Source organism: Dermacentor andersoni, chromosome 1 (assembly GCF_023375885.2).
Source record: "Dermacentor andersoni chromosome 1, qqDerAnde1_hic_scaffold, whole genome shotgun sequence".
Taxonomy (NCBI): Eukaryota; Metazoa; Arthropoda; class Arachnida; order Ixodida; family Ixodidae; genus Dermacentor; species Dermacentor andersoni.
In genome coordinates this window covers 292068843-292087094 of record NC_092814.1, presented here as the reverse complement: position 1 = coordinate 292087094, position 18252 = coordinate 292068843, and the positions used below count along the sequence as shown (strand labels likewise).

The window sequence follows — 18252 nt, the reverse complement described above, 5'->3', positions numbered from 1 at the left end:
TGATGAACACGTGGCAACACTTTCTTGTGCGACAGAAAGCGACTAATCCTCGGTCTAGAACAATAACCGCCGCTGCCAACACCGGCATGATTATAGAACTCGTGAAACGTTTTTACTCATGAAACATTTTATTTTATCACAGGGCTTACTTTACAAATGCTTTCCGCATTTGTCGCAATATAAAAATAGGCACAACGCATTCCATGCATTCTTGAAATATAGGGCGCGCAGGCATAGGTAGCACTAAGACGTGCTTCTTGCCACTGAACTTCATCCCGAAGGCTTTTCTTCTCGAGTCCTTTAGGATGAAGTAAGGCCACTGCCCTAGCAAAACATACGTCGCATAAACACACGTCGCATAAACACACGTCGCATAAACACAAGTCGCATAAACACAAGTCGCACATAATAGAACGCACATCACATATATTTCCCGGCAACATTGACAGGTAAACTTCAAATATATACATGTGAGCACCGTCACTGTAACAGCGCCACTCATAATCCATAGTTTGTTTCTGTCTCTTCGAAACCAGCAAGTTTGGCCGCGCGGTCAACGTGAGTCCGATTTCGGAACCAGATGCGCAGTCCTCCTCTGGCCTTGAGAATCACTTCATACGTGATCCTCAGCTCACTTACGGGCCTCGTGGACTCGAGCGTGTACTTGAGCAGAACCTTCGCCAAAAGCGTCTTGGCCTCCAATATCGCGAAACGTTGGCCTGCAAAAGAAACAGACAGTAACACACTTACACCTACTTGGTAGGTAGTCGTCTTCCGTGTGGACACAAATGTGTGTCATGCCTTGCGCTATAGAATTCTTCACTTCAGTTTGTTCAACATTTTGTCGCATCGTATAGAGACGGAAAAAAAAATGCAAGCACAAACACAAGAAAGTTGCTAAGCAGTAGCTTGACTATGCGCTTGCCCCAAGAAACTAGGCACTGCAAGAAACAACCGCAGAACATGTACTCAATTTATGGTCAATTTCACAATTTACAGATTGCACGTAAGAAAGTGTTAATGCATACGTCGAACGAACTAAAAAAGTACTAAGTACTCATGTATGCGCAGCCTTAAGATACTAGTATAAATCATATTTACTACACAAACCAAATTAAACTAATACTTAGCCACGCCTTGCCCTGACATGCTCGGTCATTGCTATACGCAGGCTCAACGTAACTGTCATAGAAAAAAAAACGAAACATAATATAGTGAAAACATTTTCTATTATCCCGAACACTACACACAATGAAGATAATTTTTCCATTCGTGAGTCGAAATGACGTTTACATTTGCGTTGTTATATTTTCTAATTTGTTTACCAAGTTATGTGTGCGTTACCTATTCTTGCATTACATTTACTGTTTCTTTTAGTCCACATGTTCCCTTACTAATCGTCCATGCCTTGGCCAGTAGTGTGCACGCGACCTCAGTAAACCTACGGCTGAACCTGATCGGCAGCTTATCTCATAAAGGAAAAAGATGCCATTTTTCTTTGCCGACCGGCTGAGTGAGGGGGGTTTAACGTTACAAAGAAAACACTGCCGCCATGACAGATGCCACAATGGAGAGCTTCGGAATAATTTTGACCACCCGGTGTTTTTCAACGGGTGCATTAATCTAAGTGTACTAGCGTTTTTGCCCCACGACCCCAACAAAATGTGGCCGTCGGGTTTCAGAATCGAACCCGACCTTGTGTTCAGTAGTCAGCGAGCTACCTTGAAGCGCTTCGTAAGTATTATGACATTTGAGCGTGTAGTAACGTCAGGGCGTGGGATGTGTTACCTAGGCAGTTTTTGGGGCCCCCAGAGAACGGGATGTAGCTGAATGGATGGCGATTTCTGACTTCTGACGTCAGGAAACGCTCCGGAATGTACAGGTCCGGGTCCTTGAAGCACTCAGGATTGCGATGCAGACTGTATATGTTGACGAAGCACGTGACCCCCTTAGGGATCCTGTATCCGTCTGAAACGAGAAGCGTGCCTCACGGTCAGTAAAGCTTCTTGCGAGTTTATTATCGTGCAAAACATTTTATGACGCACCGATCTTTTTCAGAAATACCGAATGTACGCGCTAAGTTTCTTTCTTAAAGACGCCGGGTAAGGTTTCCGAATTTCGCTGATAGTCGTTGGATGACATATAAGTTTCTAGTGAATGAATGAAGCGTAACCTCCCACTATGTGATCGAAATATCAGGCAGCGTTTTATCAGCCACAGTAACGAGACACAATCGTTAGAAAGCTAAAAAACATTTCTACATGAACAATAAAGTAGATGAAATCGTATGCAGGCTGATAAACAGAAAGGCAGACAGCCCTGGTGAGGTTGCTTCAAATGAAAATGCCTACATGCATCACTGCGTCTTGCGAGAGAAGATTTCATTGCAAATAAAAGTTCTCACCATGGCTGTTTCATACCGACTCCTTGCTTTTGAATGTTATGAAAAGCAGACAATTATCGCGGCAGATCTACAAAGGCAATGTGCAACGATAAATTCCAGGCCAGTTTACAGCATTTGCATGAATGATTTGATTTAGGGTCACAAAGCAATAAAAATGCTTTTGCTGAAATGAAGTTTTGTTGTACATAAATATGGTCGTGTATTTACCAGCCAAAGTGGTGGCTTTATTGTTTTAGATTACAAGTTGGTGTGTTTCTGTGGGAGAAAAAATTTAAATTCGCTAGTGCAGCCTTCCCTACTCACCTACTACTAAGTCTTCGTCCAAGACTCTTCCGATGAGTGGAGCAGCCGGAAACAGCCGCAGTGATTCCTGAAAAAAAAGGAGAAAGACGTTCATTAAGCCCATTAGAAATAGGCTTCCAACTTCATGTTTCTAAATTTCTTAATTGAAGAACCCCCCCCAAAAAAGAGCAGCCCTGGTAAAAAATAAAAAGGACCTACAGTTGGCTACTTTTCGTTTCTGAATATTTCAAAAAGTGATTTTATTTAATTATTCTAAACAGTGCAGTAAACCAGAAAAAAATTGCATCTATCTGGACTGTAGCACGAAGCTGTAAAGGGAACCGCCCCGGAAAGGCGTTGGTGCCGGCTTAGACCCTCGGAGCAGGACAAATGTTTCTTCAACATCGAAGGTTTATTTTTGAGAAACCCGCAAGAGAGAGAGCGAGAGCAAAGAGAGGAAAGGCAAGGAGGGCAACCAGACGAGCGTCCGGTTTGCTACCCGACACTGGGGGTGAGGGAAAGGGGGAATAGAAAGAAGAAAATAGAAAGGAAGTGATGACTGGGTGCAGTGAAGCACCGCAACACCAAAGTGAAGTTCCATACCTGTTGTATGGGTTGCCTTTGTAGTTTAGGGCTACTCTCAGATGGATGACAATTTCTCCCTCTCATGAAACTGCAGCCGCCTTGCGGGCTTCCGCAGAACTGATTTGCTCTAAACAGTGCAGCGCTAAAAACGTAAATGAATAACGCTTATTGGAATGGCGTGGGCGGAGGAGAAAGGGAGGTTGGGGCATATAAGAATTTTCACGCGGTGTAGTGATGGCGTAGAGGACAGGTAACTGTCAAAACGTTTCTGCATGTGAAGGAGTTCTTGTATCCGACGTTTCTGAAGGTGTATTTTCGGCCCTGTTGAACCTAAACACGAAAAATTCTACCGCTCCAGATAGTATACTCAATATGGTCCTTTACAGATGAGCGGAGTAGTGCGCGAAGTATTTTTTTTATTATATATGGGAACTGAACCCACAACCTTCGCGAAATGTGAAGGTTGTGGGTTCGGTTCCAACCTGCGGCAAGTTGTTTTTTCATCCACTTTAATTTCCATTAATTTATCGTTTATTTATTTCATTTATTAAGCACAAGTAATTTCCCCTATGTTGTCCTTGGTGTCAGAGTTTGTTGGCTTCTTATGATATGACTAATAAAAATCGGGCCACTCGGTTAACCCCCTTTCTTCTCGTTTAAATTGGAGTAGTCACATTAAACACATTGTCTCAGTGGCTTCAAGAAAACTCTGGCTCCTGAAACATCGCCTCAACACTGCACATCTGAAACCAAGTTGGTCGCTTATACACCACTAATAAGACCTTTACTGATATATACTAACGTCGTTTCGGACCCGCATACCAAATCGTGCTCGAAAGTGTTCAGGGAAGAGCGATACGATTCATCTTCAACGCGTACGGCGGGCACATATCGGTTAGCAATCTCATGAACAGAAACGGCATTCCAAGACTCGAAACGCGACGAAAAATTCATCGGCAACAAATGCTCTTCAATATAATCAACAGTAAGACTAAATTAGACTTCGACACTTACATGCGGTTTAACAGAGCCAGACCAATGAGATGGAAACATGATAAAACAATTGTAATGCCCCAGACAAGAACTTATGCACATCGCTTTTCATTCTTTCCCCGATCCATAGCAGGGTGGAACGCGCTGCCACCAGATTGTGAATGTGCCACCAATCGATTCCTTCCTTACTGTTTTGAAAGGTTATGTGACATAGCGTATGTTAACATTGCCTTAATTTTCGCGACCTGTAGAATAAATCATTGAGCTCTTGTTCAAAATCTCTTCGCAGTAGTTCTCAGTAACTGTGAGTACTTTTTTTTACCTTTTTTGATGTGTGTTGGTACATGAGTGCTTTTGCTTACTTTTTATAAATTCTATCTGCTGTCCTCATTAGTGAATCCCCAAGTGTTGCTTAACTTCTGTCAACGTTGTTTGCTCTGTGTCATGGACGGTATTCATTTTTATAACTTTATGCTATCTCCAGTAGTGTATGTTTACTTTCGCTTTACTTTCCACTTGTACCCACTCCTGCCTTGGCCGCTAATGGGCAGCCGGCAGTATTTGAAAAATAAAAAAAAAATTGTCAAGGGTCACTGGTCTAATGCTTGAATAGCAGCTCGTGAGTGCGCGTCCGAAATTTCTGTTGAGAGGTTAGAGTTTAGGCAAGATATCCTGATGCACGTCGTCGGGTGTTAGCTTGCTAGTGATTGGAAGACGTAATCGGTTGAACTAAAACTAATCTTGCGTGCGGTATGCGTGTCGTCCCATGTACGCAATAAAACGAACGCCCAAAGTCTTTTCTCCTTTCTGTATTGTTTTCCGCACTCTTCACGTTTCTTCGGCCACTGAGGGAAGATAAATATACCTGGTAGCGAAGCTTCCATAGAGGCCCATACGTTCAAAACATGGCTGTTCATCGGCGGTTCATGGGGCTCAGCGCCATCTGTATGACTAGGGAACACTTCCGGCGGAAGAAGAAATACACTTTTAAAAAAGTTTACACCCTTTGGGTCGTATCTTGCCACAGAACAATAAACGTCATCGGTCTTGTCCGCATTCCCTTTCCTTAACGCTGCGAGCCCAGTATTTCCGAGTAACGAACGGCATGCGCGTTATCAGCATGAGATAGCATTGCCGACAGGAAAGTAGCGGGCGCGGCGTTTTCAAGAAAGGAAACGCAAGCAAGGCAGATGACAATTATCGTTGTGTGGCAAATATACACCCCAAAGGGTGTAAACTTTCTTTAGAGTGTAATGTGACGCCATATCAATTAAAAACAGAAGGGACGTCATTTTGTTCTCAATGGCGCGAAGTTTGTTTTGGAAGTCTACCATTAGAGCTGTAATATCGATTGCCCCGACATTCGACTTGAGGGGCGTTTCCAGCTTTCAGCGCCAAAAGCGATGCAGCTGAAGGCCAGCCGCACGGGTGTCGAAATAGCACCCCTGCACAGAACATACTTCCTTTGGAGGCCGACGAAAGCTTTGACTGTAGAGTACTGGTCCCATCGTCCGACGCCAAGCCCGTCGGCAATCGCAGCCACACGAAAACATCTAAAGTAAATAATTATCTGCCGGTCGCAACTCACTACATTTGACTGCACATGTTAAGAAACAATGACACTACCCATGCCACCAAATTCAGACAAACGTCGACAAGCAAAACAGCTCAACGAGTGAGGGCGGCGTATTGTAACAGGCGAACTTTACGAGCGTGCCTTTCTGCACACTTCAAGAGCTGCATTGCACTGCAAGTGATAGCGGCATCAACTGTTGCAGTCGAATTAGTAAAGGCCAGGCGCAGAAGACCATGATTCAAGAAGAACACAAACGACAGGACAGGTGCCGGTCCTGTCGTTTGTGTTCTTCTTCTCGATTCCTGGTCTTCTGCGCCTGGCCTTTACTAATTCAAGCATGAACTAACTAGCCCAAGCAAGAGTTTTACCTGTTACAGTCGACACTGAAAAAAAGGGCATTTATTGATAATGGCAAAGTTATATTTTCTTTCCTCGCAGCGGGCACACAAAATTGATTAGGAATTTTATTTTCGTTGATTGAATCAAACTGTGTCGTGTTTTAATGAAAAAAAAAACGCTTTTTTCTTTTTCCCCATTGTTTGTTCCCTTCTCACATGGTCGCGCTGAAATCACTGCTCCCTTAACCAGCCTTGGTGATGTCAGCGACAATTTGTCCTGAATCACTTTTCGCCCGATGCTTCGCGACTTATTTGGATGGACCTTGACTGAGGTGTTCATAGTTAGAGGCGCTTCCAAAATATATCTGTGACATAGAGGTAATACGGGCATTATTGTAATGAGACGCCATGGACAGGATGCAAAAGGTAACGCAAGAGTGATCTTTGATCCCTTCACCCATCTGTGCAGTAAAATATTGCGCGGCGTCATGGTAGAGTGACGCTGCGGAATATCTAACTTGCCATGCTGTATTTAGGGTGAAGTCCACAGGTCTATCAGGAACAATTGTTCGTTTCTCCGCTGTTTAGAAGGCTTGCTCGTTTGGTCAGTCAGATGCAAGATCTGATATTTTGGTAGTTGACTCCCTTTAAACATTATACGCTGTTCTAATTTCACGTAGCATGTTGCACGAAAACAACAAAGATACACATTATTTTAGTCCCTGTGGGAGTATATAGGAGTGTAAAGTCACCCTGTATCTATATGCCAAAGGAATTCGCTACGAATAAATGCGCCACTGGAGGCCTATATTCAAGCTATGAAACAATGATATGATGGTAGTAACCTTGAAGCAGATGTCCAGGTATTTCATCCTCTTGAGGTCCTCCCCTGTGATGTCTCTCTCGGTGTCGCTGCCAAATATATCATCAAGCTCCTGATGGACCTTTGCCAACACCTTAGGGTGCAACCCTAACATGTAGAAAGCCCATCCAACTGCCGATGTAGTAGTATCGGTGCCCTGCATAAAAACAAGCTCGATCGTGACCGCTGCACATCCTTTTAAAAGCAACTTAGTTAAACTGCAGTGGCAAGAAGAGATCGGGCACAAGGAATCAAGTTGTACGCATGTGCACAGAAAAATGACGGAAAAGGAGGTAAATAGACCCTGCCAATTCTTTCCCCTCTGCACCGAACGCTTCTCAGAAAACTTAACATTGGATAAGAATGCCTCTTATTGCACAACTGGTCGGTACTGAAGCAACACAAACGAATTATTTGCTCATAACAGTATCCGAAAAGGCTCCTAATTCATGTAAACTGCCGTGATTTAATGACGTTGTCAGCAGTATGAAATAAAGCGACGATCACAGAAATTCCTCGACACGTCTCTTGAAGTGCGAAACGTATCCACTCCTACGATAAGAAAAAAACAAAACAAACATTGTCGGTACTTTGGTGGTGGTGGTGATTATGTTGCTACAGGTGGGGTTAGCCTGGCGGAACTGGCCGGCAATTCGTCCGCCTGAGCGTTCCTTTCTGCGCCAAATATGTCACCATGCGTACATCAGTCCTGCCTCTCGCAGAAATGCGAGAATAATGCCTGACACTTCTTGGCGCAATATCCGCTGTCCCTCCGGAACACTAACTTTTCGACACGTTACTTGGCTGGCCAATTTATCTCGAATAATTACGCTGATTAAACTATTATTGCTGTAATCACCGGTAGCACGACGATCGCCATGTCCTATACACTGAAGCCTTCCAATTTCCCTGAGAAATTTTAGTATGTTGATTTTCGCCACCACAGCGAACTGAGTCACACGGTCAGAATAAGTTTAGCCCTTTGAAATACTTTCTACGTCGTTATGAACGAGAAGAAATGGGGTTAACCGAGGGGCCCGATTTTTATTAATCATATCATACGAAGCTTTGTGTGTTGGCTTCTTATGATATGATTAATAAAAATCGGACCCCTAGGTTAACTCCCTTTCTTCTCGTTCATTACATAACGAGGGTCCCGAATCCGGCAACATTGATGACTTCAGGTAGCTTGTGTTGGTTTATGGACCAGTTGCCTTCACCCAAAAAGATCACGTACACATGACGCCCGCGTCAGAAAGCATGTTCCACATCCGGCGCCAAGGTTTGTGAGTGGTGGCACTGGCTAACACCCCCAAGGTTAGTTCTGGAAGTAAAAGCATAAATACCCAAGAAAGTGGAGGGGAACGGGCGCCGCGGTAGCGCAATTGGTTAGAGCATCACACGCGTAATGCGAAGACGTGGGATCGTTCACCACCTGTGGCAAGTTGTTTTTTCATAGAGTTTCATTGCCATTAATTTATTATTTCTTTAATTCAATGAGTAAGTACAAGTAATTTCCCCTATGTTGTCCTTGGCGTCTTTGTTTGTTGGCTTGTTATGCTGTTTCTACTTCGTTGATTGTTTAGCGTTTTGGAGGCAGAACGAAGACTTCTGGTCAGTCCGCTTTAGTCGGTGACTATTCAGAATGAATTATGAACTCAGTACAAGCCTCGCATACAAAGCCACACTACAGGTGCTGTATGCGCCTGCGCGCTCCGCAAGATAGTTCTAGAGACGCAGGTATTGGAAAACCTTAGCCTGCATTGCGACGTACCGGAAACTAGCGAGTGAAGTTGGCCTGTGCATCTACACAAACAGGCTCAGAGCCAGACCGCGGTGCGTTTGTCACTGCATACTCTTGGGTTCTCAGAGACTTATCACAGACTTACAACAATCCGGAAACTCTCACCGCGAACAGCAAGGAGTCGATGTCCTTCTTGACCTCGTCGATGCTGTACCGACTGTCTTGCAGGTGAGCCTTCAGAAACCGGTCCACAATGACTGAGTCCTGCGCTTCGTCATCTCCTTCCCCGCCATAGTCACCCGGCACGCTTTCCAACTCATCGGCGATCTGTTGCAGCTTGCCCTTGCGCCGTTCCAGCACCTGGTGAGGGCACATACGTTTTATATTGTGAGAGAAGGAATCAGCGCGAGCACACCCTGGGTCAAAAAACAAACAAACCAACACGGCGAACTGCGCGGTGCTCGGTTCAGCCTGGGGCGCGATCGCGGCACATTTCCCTGGAAGACACGGCGTCGCGCACGCGTTGTGTGCGCCGCGATTTCCCCCCAGCCTTATCTTGCCGCAAAAGCAACGGACCGTGCGCCGCTGCGTCGGCCCACTTTTTAGTTTTTCTGCAATGTGCTTGGCGCCAGACAGACCTGGGGCTGAATTCACGAAGTCGGCAAGCTCGTTCGCAAATCGCATTTGCCACTGACCGATGACCTTCGCTAGTAATACGTCTTACATCACGGTTGAACGACAGTTGCCCCCTAAGAACAGTGGTATCGTGAGAAAAATCTATTTAAGTACGGCCAGTTAACGTGCGCTGAGCAGTTAATGCTGGATTGTGCTTACTTCTAGTGTGTATTTTTCCATCTCCCGAATGGATTTATGGTAGAGTCGACCCTCGTGTGTCCTGTCGTACAGGGCGTCGGGCCACATCCAGGGACGAAAGATGCGCACGCCGATCAAGAACATCAACCTGCGTTTCACCAGCGGAGAGAAAAATAAAGAACAACAACAAGAAACTAGTCATGTGTATTGTACAGTTTCTTAGGCATTTTTTCGGTTATGAGAGCGCTCAGTCACCCACACGTGCTTAGTAAGGTGCCTATAAACATTAAAAGCTTGTATAGCTTGGCTCTCAGTGTGAATTTTACTAAGAAATATTGCTGACGTATCCGTCAAATAATCTATACATACATATAGTGTATCCAGTTAGACAAGCACCCGACCAGATATGTTTTCTTTTTTTGCTTGGGCATTTGAGTATATCCGGGTTGAAAAATGCAAGTTTACTTCTATGTTACGGCTGGGCACTGGTCTTTACCTAGAATGATTTTACAGGCGCAGGACAGCTCTTTTGCATGCTTCAAATGTATGACCCAACTAGATATGCGAGACGCGTCTGTGTTCAAAGGACCAGGCGTCGCCAAGAGTAAAAAAAAAAGTAAAAGAAAAAAGAACACGTGATGAGCATTATTCAAAGATTGGTAGAAAAACTGAGTCATTTTCATTCCAAAAGATAATAATAAATAGCCAGCAACTAGACTAAGGCCGCGATACTTCATTTCCTTCTCTTTGCAGACTTTCACTGAACTCATGCGGCTAATTCAATGTTTACTGTCCACTACGCGCTCTTTATGACCCATTGTAGTAACCTGACTTTCTGCGAGTATGTTCTTATCTCTGCCAGCCCGAGCGCTGTTTGAATAGGCCGCCGTTTTGAAAGCAAACGCTGCTATACATATAAAAAAATGGATATCGCAAGAGTGTTTTTGATTACAGTCCGCTCGAAATGTCTTTTTTTTTGAGCTCGAGGCGCGGCTAGTAGCATTCATATGTATGTCATTTCAATACACAAATTATCTATCACTTATGGTGTGGCGTACGTCTCCAACAAACCCCATACAAAGGCAGGGAGGTCGAGAGGAACTGAAGATCTCTGCAGGTCTACGCGCCTCCTGGTGGCTTATATTGTTACGGAAGGATGAACGAAGAAGGAGGAAGAAGGAAATCGGAGATGCTGGCTGCTGCGTGTTGTTGGTGGTCAGCCATCTTAACTGCTCTGACTCATCCTATATATATTTTGTAAATATAGTTTTCCCATACTCGCAACATCCCCTAAAGATATTGGTGGAGGTGCGGGGTACCACGGCTGGAAACGGAGCCCCGCCGTGGACGTCGCATCACCATCCGCACCATGAATGACGGTGAGCACGCGGGATCAACGTCGTTGTCGCCTCCAACGTCACCGTCGCCAGCTACGTCGCTGTCACCTTCGGTTGTCGTTGTGCAACCCAAAGATCCTGGGACTTTCTCCGGGACAGATGGCGCCGACGTTGAAGAGTGGGTGGCCATGTACGAACGCGTGAGTGGAATCAACAGGTGGGACCCTACGCTTATGCTAGCTAACCTGTTGTTCTACCTAAGAGGAACGGCAAAGGTGTGGTACGAAAACCACGAAGAAGAGCTAACCAACTGGGACAAATGCAAACAGAAATTGACAGAGTTGTTTGGCAAACCAGCCGGCCGTAAAATTGCCGCAAAAGCACGAACTGGCCACCCGTGCCCAATCTCCCACGGCGTCCTATGTCTCGTACATCCAGGACGTGCTGGCACATTGTCGTAAAGCTGATCACGACATGCTAGAAGCTAAGAAGGTTGGGCACGTGCTTAAGGGTATTGCTGATGACGCGTTTAATCTGCTCATGTGCAAGAGCTGCTCTACAGTTGACACAATCATTAAAAAGTGCCGACAATTCGAGCAGGCCAAAAGCCGACGCGTCTTACAACCATTCGCCAGACTTCTCAATACTGCCGTAACGTCGACGTGTGAAGATCAACCCGCACAGCACCATGCGTCGCCATCACGGGACGTGGTGCGAATCGTTAGACGTGAACTGGATGCGATGGCGCCAGCAGGGGCGCTATAACGTAAAACTATTCCAAACTTTTCTATTCCAATTCCGCAATCAGCCCTCCGCGATTGGTGAAGCACTTTTTTGGACCACCCCCATTTCACCTGTCTGTCACGCGACGTCACGAAAACCGCGATAGCTCCCCATCTGATATAACGTTTACACACGGATTATGCATGATTTGACCGAACAAAAGAGAAATAGTTATTTCTGATTCGACGCCTCTTCGCCATTAGCCCTCAGCTATTGGTCAAAACTTTTCGGGCTGCGCCCACTTCACCTGCCTCTCACGCTACTTCACAAAACCGCAAAAACTCACCGCGTCAAAGTGACGTGTACGCGATAAAGATGCATTAATATGCCGAACAAAACTGAATTTTCTTCGGAATAGCCGCAAGCTGTCCCGTTCCGAAAGGAATAAAAGATGCCTGCCGGCGATCGCTTAGGCACTGGCTACTCGCACCTGTCGGAGAGCATGGGCTTATTTGCGTGTAATAAAACTTTTTGCGTGGCCGTGTAACGTTTCCGAGCGCTTTCGGCACGTTTATGACTTCGTTCTGCCAACATTTCTTTGCTGAGGATCCGTTTTAGCGTCATTCTTAAGCTTCCGTTGCATGCCGCCGCGATTGTCGACGAGCCACCGCAAGCTAAGTAAGGGAAAGCGGACCAATCGCAGACGCTGGCACCACCCTCTTCATCCGGTTATCAATTTTCAATGCAGTGGCTCGGCCCTATCGAATCCCTCTCCACTTGAGTGTGCTCCTCGTCTCTTGTGAGCCAATTAGATAAGACAAGCCGCTCAGTGTAGGCAATGTTATTCGTTTTTCAAGCCAACAAAAGTGACTTCCTATGAACGAGAAGAGCGTTTGATTGGTCTATTGAGACAACCCTGCGGGTGACCGCGCGATGCTTGCGTCGGCGGTTACGCAAATTTGACGTCAGGAGATTGGAAGAAAAGCATATTGGAATAGTTTTACGTTATGGGGCCCCAGCTTTCTGCTCGCGTAGCCGTGATGCTACCACATTTTCAGTTCCCCTGGTACAAGCCATCGTTCGTCAGGAACTTGAAAACATTGGTTTACAGTCTGTGTGTGCTGTCGCCAATCCCAGGGCTAACGAACGCCCTTCTATTTTCGCTCCATGCCGACGCTTCTCTCCACGTTATCGCAACCCGACTGAGTGGAGAACTGTGGACGACCAGCCAATATGTTTCACCTGTTGCCGCATTGGTCATGTCGTCAGATGCTGTCGCAACTCGTGGCCCTCAACACATCGCACGCCGACCAACCTGAGCCGTTTTGATGGAAATACCCGCAATATTTCGCCTACCATCGCGTTTAACAGCGCCGACAACTCTGCTCGGAACACGTGGTACAGCCGCTCACCATCGCCGCGCGGACACCAGTCTCGTTCACTGCGAACACGTCGCCCATCTTCCCGTTCGCCGCAACCACGTCGCCTTTCGTCCCCTGTGGCTTTTGGCCGCACCCCTTCGGAAAACTAGGAAATTCAGCCCTCGGAAGGGGTGCTGCATTGCCGACTACTGCAGCAAATCCTCTGTCTGTGCCCACAAGGAGATGCTTAATTGACGTAAAAATAGATAGTGTACCTGTCCAAACACTCGTCGACACTGGAGCCGACGTATCTGTGATGAGTGCTAGACTACGTAGACGTTTAAAGAAGGTCCTCACCCCAGCAGCTGCCCGAGTGCTTCGTGTGGCCGACGGCGGCGTGCTGGCTGTTCTTGGAATGTGTACTGCACGTTTAATTATAACCGGCCGCCCTACTTCTGTTCTCTTTGCTGTGATAGACAACTGCCCTCACGACGTTATCCTTGGATTGGACTTTTTATCCACTCCTTCCGCTCTCATCGACTGCGCAACCGGCGTTCTTCAGTTAGAACTGCCTCAACTCGCCGACGCTCCGAGTACCGCCCCACCGCGCTTGTGCTCGCTTCAAGATGTGCGTCTGTCACCCGAGGCAGTTACTTACGTCACTTTGACCGCTCAGCCACAGGTTCCTGGCGGTGAATATGTGCTTCGCCCCATCATTGACGTGCTTTTTAACCGGAACGTTGCTGTTCCGCATACGTTGGTCACGGTTACTAATAACGACGTCGTTCTACCGCTTCTGAATTTCAGCCTGTGCCCTCAAGTGCTTCCGGCCGGCATGTTCTTGGTCAGCATTTCTAGTGTGGCGAATTTGACATTGCGAGTCTGAATGCCGAGAGTGGCTTATTAGCGCCAATTGCAGCTGACAGCTCTGGTTCCTTAACGGATGACTTCGCGAATGTGATAGCGCCTGACCTCACCTCTGCACAGGCCACGGACATACGCCTCCTGCTTGAACCGTACAGTGACATCTTCGATTTCGGTGACAGACCTTTAGGCCAAACATCGGTTGATCACCACCGTATAAGCGCTGGAGATACGAATCCTATTCGTCGGCGTCCCTATCGTGTATCGCATGCTGAACATCGAGTCATCCATTCATAAGTGGACAAAATGCTCCGCAAAGGGGTCATCGAACCATCAGCCAGCCCTTGCGCTTCGCCTGTCGTCCTTGTGAAAAAGAAAGATGGTACCTGGCCTTTTCGCGTCGATTATCGCCACTTAAAAAAAGATCACGCGAAAAGACGTCTACCCACTACCACGCATCGATGACGCCTTGGACTGCTTGCACGGACCTAAATAAAATCTTTAAAATCTTTAAAAATGTTTATTCAGCATTCTTCCGCGTATGAAAAAAAAAAAACTTCTCGTCCATCGATCTTCGATCCGGCTACTGGCAGATTTCCGTTGATGAAATGGCCCGCGAGAAGACGGCCTTCATCACGCCGGATGGCTTATATCAGTTCAAAGTCATGCCCTTTGGCCTATGCAATGCTCCTGCGACATTTGAACGTATGATGGACTCTCTTCTGCACGGCTACAAATGGACCACCTGTCTTAGTTACCTTGACGATGTTATTGTTTTTTCTCCCGCGTTCGGCAGCCACCTTACCCGACTCGCTGCAATTCTTGCGGTTTTCCGAAAAGCCGGCCTTCAGCTGAACTCCACGAAGTGTCAGTTCGGGCGCCATCAGATCACCGTGTTGGGACACCTCGTTGACGCATCCGGTGTCCAACCAGATCCGGAAATACTTCGCGCCGTACGCAGTTTCCCTGTGCCACGTTCAGCGTGGCACAGGAAATGTTGCAGCGGCAATTCAAGACGAAAGCAGAGCGCACGGCAGGCGCAATGGCGCAGGGGCTTTCCACGCGTCTGTCAACATAGTGCATGTGCTGAACATGCAAGAATAGACAGCGCGAGATGATAACGAGGCGTCGGCTCGGTCTTTCGTGGCATTTCAGTGGCGGCGAACGCGCTCCACGAGAGTTGTAGGGCAAGCTTGTGTTGACGCCGTGAGTTGTTTTACCGTCTAGCCCTTTTCTTTTTTTTCCTTCGCTATCTATGGATTCGTTTCGATCGTGTCTTGTTATTTCGTTACCTCTTTTTTTGTCTTGGTGTTTCTCTAGGCTAACATTTTGGGATTAACATTGGCCCTTTCAGGTGCCAATGTTTCATTTTTCCAGTTCATAAAGATCATTCGGCGGTCTCTTGGAAGGAGACGCGTTGCGGTGATTGTTTAAAACCTAATTGGTAATTTGAGTACGAAAATGATGCGCAGACACGTACCAGGTGTAATTTCCTCGACCCTAAACCGTTGTGCTCCAGCTCCCCAGGCAGCTCGCTTGGCTTTGTTTAGAAAGTTATTGAGGGAGTTCTAATTAAATTACCTCATTTATAGAAACACCATCAACCTGCGGATATTCTGCACTATACCTCCGCAAAATTTCCTGCTTGATTACTACACCAATTACTCTGAACCGAATCGTATTATATTCTGTAGGTTAGCGCTGACACGCGCCCACAATTCGTGGACAATGGTTGGTGGGGGTTGGTGGCCTTTGTTGGTGAATGGCCTCCCTAGATCGCACTCCGACGAAACGTCTCGACATGCTTGTTCCGAGACTGCACATTCCATCCTGTCAATGCTATAGGCATACTCACATGTTAAAATGGTTGGCGAATGTCGGTTCTGTTGTCTCCAATTGCGAATCCAAGTCGACTCCCATCAGGACTTCTGCAAGGAGGCCAGAAGAAGCGAGTTTAGAACACGAAAAATGGTTTTTGAAGCATACCGAGATGTATACTCTCGTGCTGGAAGAACGCGTGTCATGTCCCTAAGCACACCACACGGTATATACCTGTGATAAGTTCGCAATGCTCTGGGGAACAGCAAAATTGGGAAGGGCACTCACTTGTGGTGACATCCAGGGCGCAGTTCTGAGAAAGGCGGAATGCGGGTATAGGCTCGCCCGGGTGCTTTGCGGTCAGCCTGTCCACCCGCTCCACGAGCAGCTTACCGTTGTAGTTGAAGGAGCTTATGTAGTCATCGAGGACTTTGAAATGGAACGCTGGCGTCATCAAGCGCCGCTTGAACCGCCAGCTGTCACCGACGCTGCGATGACGCACGTATCCGAGACGTTTACGTCAGGAAAACATAACGTTCGAGAACATAACTTTCTACACCCCCATTTTATATCTCCGGAATAAGTGACTTTCATGTACAGCAAACAAGGGGCCCTCATGGGGGCCAGCCAGAAACCACTCTAGAAAGGTCGACTGTAGGGATAGTTGCTGTTGTATTCTGACTACGCTAACTGAGGGCAAAGCGGCGGACAGACAGACACAAGACAGACACGAACGAGCGCTGCTAGCACCTGTTTATTAATGGGAGACCACCCGCGATAAATTTACTATCCCGCAGTGACTCGATGATGTGATTTGCGCTCCGGATAGTACATGTGGCAGGTCACCTGTTAGCAATCAATTTGTAGCACCCCTCGTTCTTGTCTTTTCTCTTTTTGTGCCTGTGCACCACTTTGCGCCTAGCCAGCTTAGTTGGAATTGGACACCTTCCTCCCTGGTTTGTTGCGCTGAAGGAAACAAGAGAGGGAATGACTTTCGACCCTGCTGCGTCATTTCGCTATATATGCGCGGCCTGTCTCCCGGCAAACTGTGGCGTTCATTTCCATTAAAAGATGAGGAAAAATTAAATCTCTTGGTGCAGAGATTGTGGGAATCTTCGCGTCCCATGACGGTCGCACGCGCACCAGCAGATTTGGTGAGAGGGCGAAAAGCTTCCTCTCGCGGCGCACACGAATCGCAAGCGCTGTCGACGGCGCGTGCCAACCGCGGTGCGTGGTGCTCCCTTATCACTGCAAATTTCTTACACTGATCTCCATTGCATGAATGCCGAAATGGAGGAATAAATTTCCACGCGTTGTGGCGCGTCTGGCACTGGGTGCTGTTATACTTAGCTGCACTGAATCTTGGCGAGACAGTGTTTAAAGCGGCAATACCAGAGAGCAGGGATCGCACATCATACTACTCAGCCGCCAAGGTAGGCCAATGTCCGTGGCGCTGCACTGCTGAGCACGAGATCACGCATTGAACTGCCGGTGGCGACGGCGGCATTACGATGGGGGCGGAAGGAAAGGAAAACAAAAAAAGAAAACTCTCGCGTACCGTGCTTTAGGGGCACATTGAAGAACCCCTAGTGGTTAAAATTAATCCGGAGTATTCCAATATGACCTCACATCCGAAACTGCACCGTTTCTGCAGTTCCGGGGCGTAGTTAAATCCAGACAATTTAATTATTTGTTATTCTGCTGCAAGTAGCCGCATTGCTGTCTCCCGGTCACCAGGGACCTGGCCCGTTGAACGCACGATCTTTCCCCCCTCAAATCTGGTCAACAATCTGATGATTACAGACATGAATTTGGTTATCACGAGAGGCATCTCATTAGCTTTAGGAACTTACTTCTGCTGTGGTAAGTACTGTTATCACCGGCTGGCTACTATTACCTGAATAGCGAAGATCGTCACGCTTATAAGTGCTTTCACACCGTACATACGAAGGACGAATGTGCAAACACAAATACAAACGTTTCTTGAGGTAAGTAGGCACATTGATAGTTGATTGGAATCCTAAAGAAAGCGCGAAAAAGAAATTCCCGTTGTGTTTCTTTATTGATACTTACGCAGTGAGGATATTGTGATGGCCCAGCCACGATGCAAGAAAGTTGTATACCACAGGTTTACGTAGGTTTGTCTTGCTCGTCAAAAGGGTCTAATGTGGAAAAAAAAAGTTCACATAAAGACAAACTATAAATGCAGACCTCAGAAGAAGAACGAAGAACACGTGATGCACTTAAAGAAGATTCTCCCAAATATGTTTGAAACGAAGCTTATTCGGTAAAGAAAGGAAGTTTTGCTGAAATGCCTGAACAGCCTAATGATAGCCTACGTCGATGTTAGACTACATCGTGAATCTAAGTCGGAGACCTAATTTTTGTCCCACCGTTATTCGCGAATGTTCTTTTGCGATGAATCTGCATTAAGAAGAACGCTAAATGTACTTTGCAATGTAAGTTTTAATGCTATTGAAAATCTTTAGGCGTTCAGTAAATCACGGCTCTACAGTCTTCGACAGCGTCTTGTCGATTTACTTTCTTATGAT

At 46.6% G+C, this 18252-nt stretch overlaps 1 protein-coding gene across 3 annotated transcripts in view; it reads right to left on the bottom strand.

Moving 5' to 3' along the window:
* Positions 1-109: 109 nt before the first annotated feature.
* Positions 110-18252, bottom strand: part of LOC126548555 (cytochrome P450 4V2-like) — a 38054-nt gene continuing 19911 nt past the window's right edge. For all 3 annotated transcript variants that reach the window (XM_050196781.3, XM_050196780.3, XM_055063270.2), the window contains exons 3-11: positions 17774-17862; positions 15989-16188; positions 15738-15810; positions 9619-9745; positions 8950-9144; positions 7024-7197; positions 2708-2774; positions 1789-1968; positions 110-719 (exon numbers count right to left, since the gene is read on the bottom strand). In XM_050196781.3, coding sequence (XP_050052738.1) covers positions 499-719; positions 1789-1968; positions 2708-2774; positions 7024-7197; positions 8950-9144; positions 9619-9745; positions 15738-15810; positions 15989-16188; positions 17774-17862 — 1326 coding nt within the window. In that variant the 3' untranslated portion in view covers positions 110-498. The remainder of the gene's footprint in view (positions 720-1788; positions 1969-2707; positions 2775-7023; positions 7198-8949; positions 9145-9618; positions 9746-15737; positions 15811-15988; positions 16189-17773; positions 17863-18252) is intronic.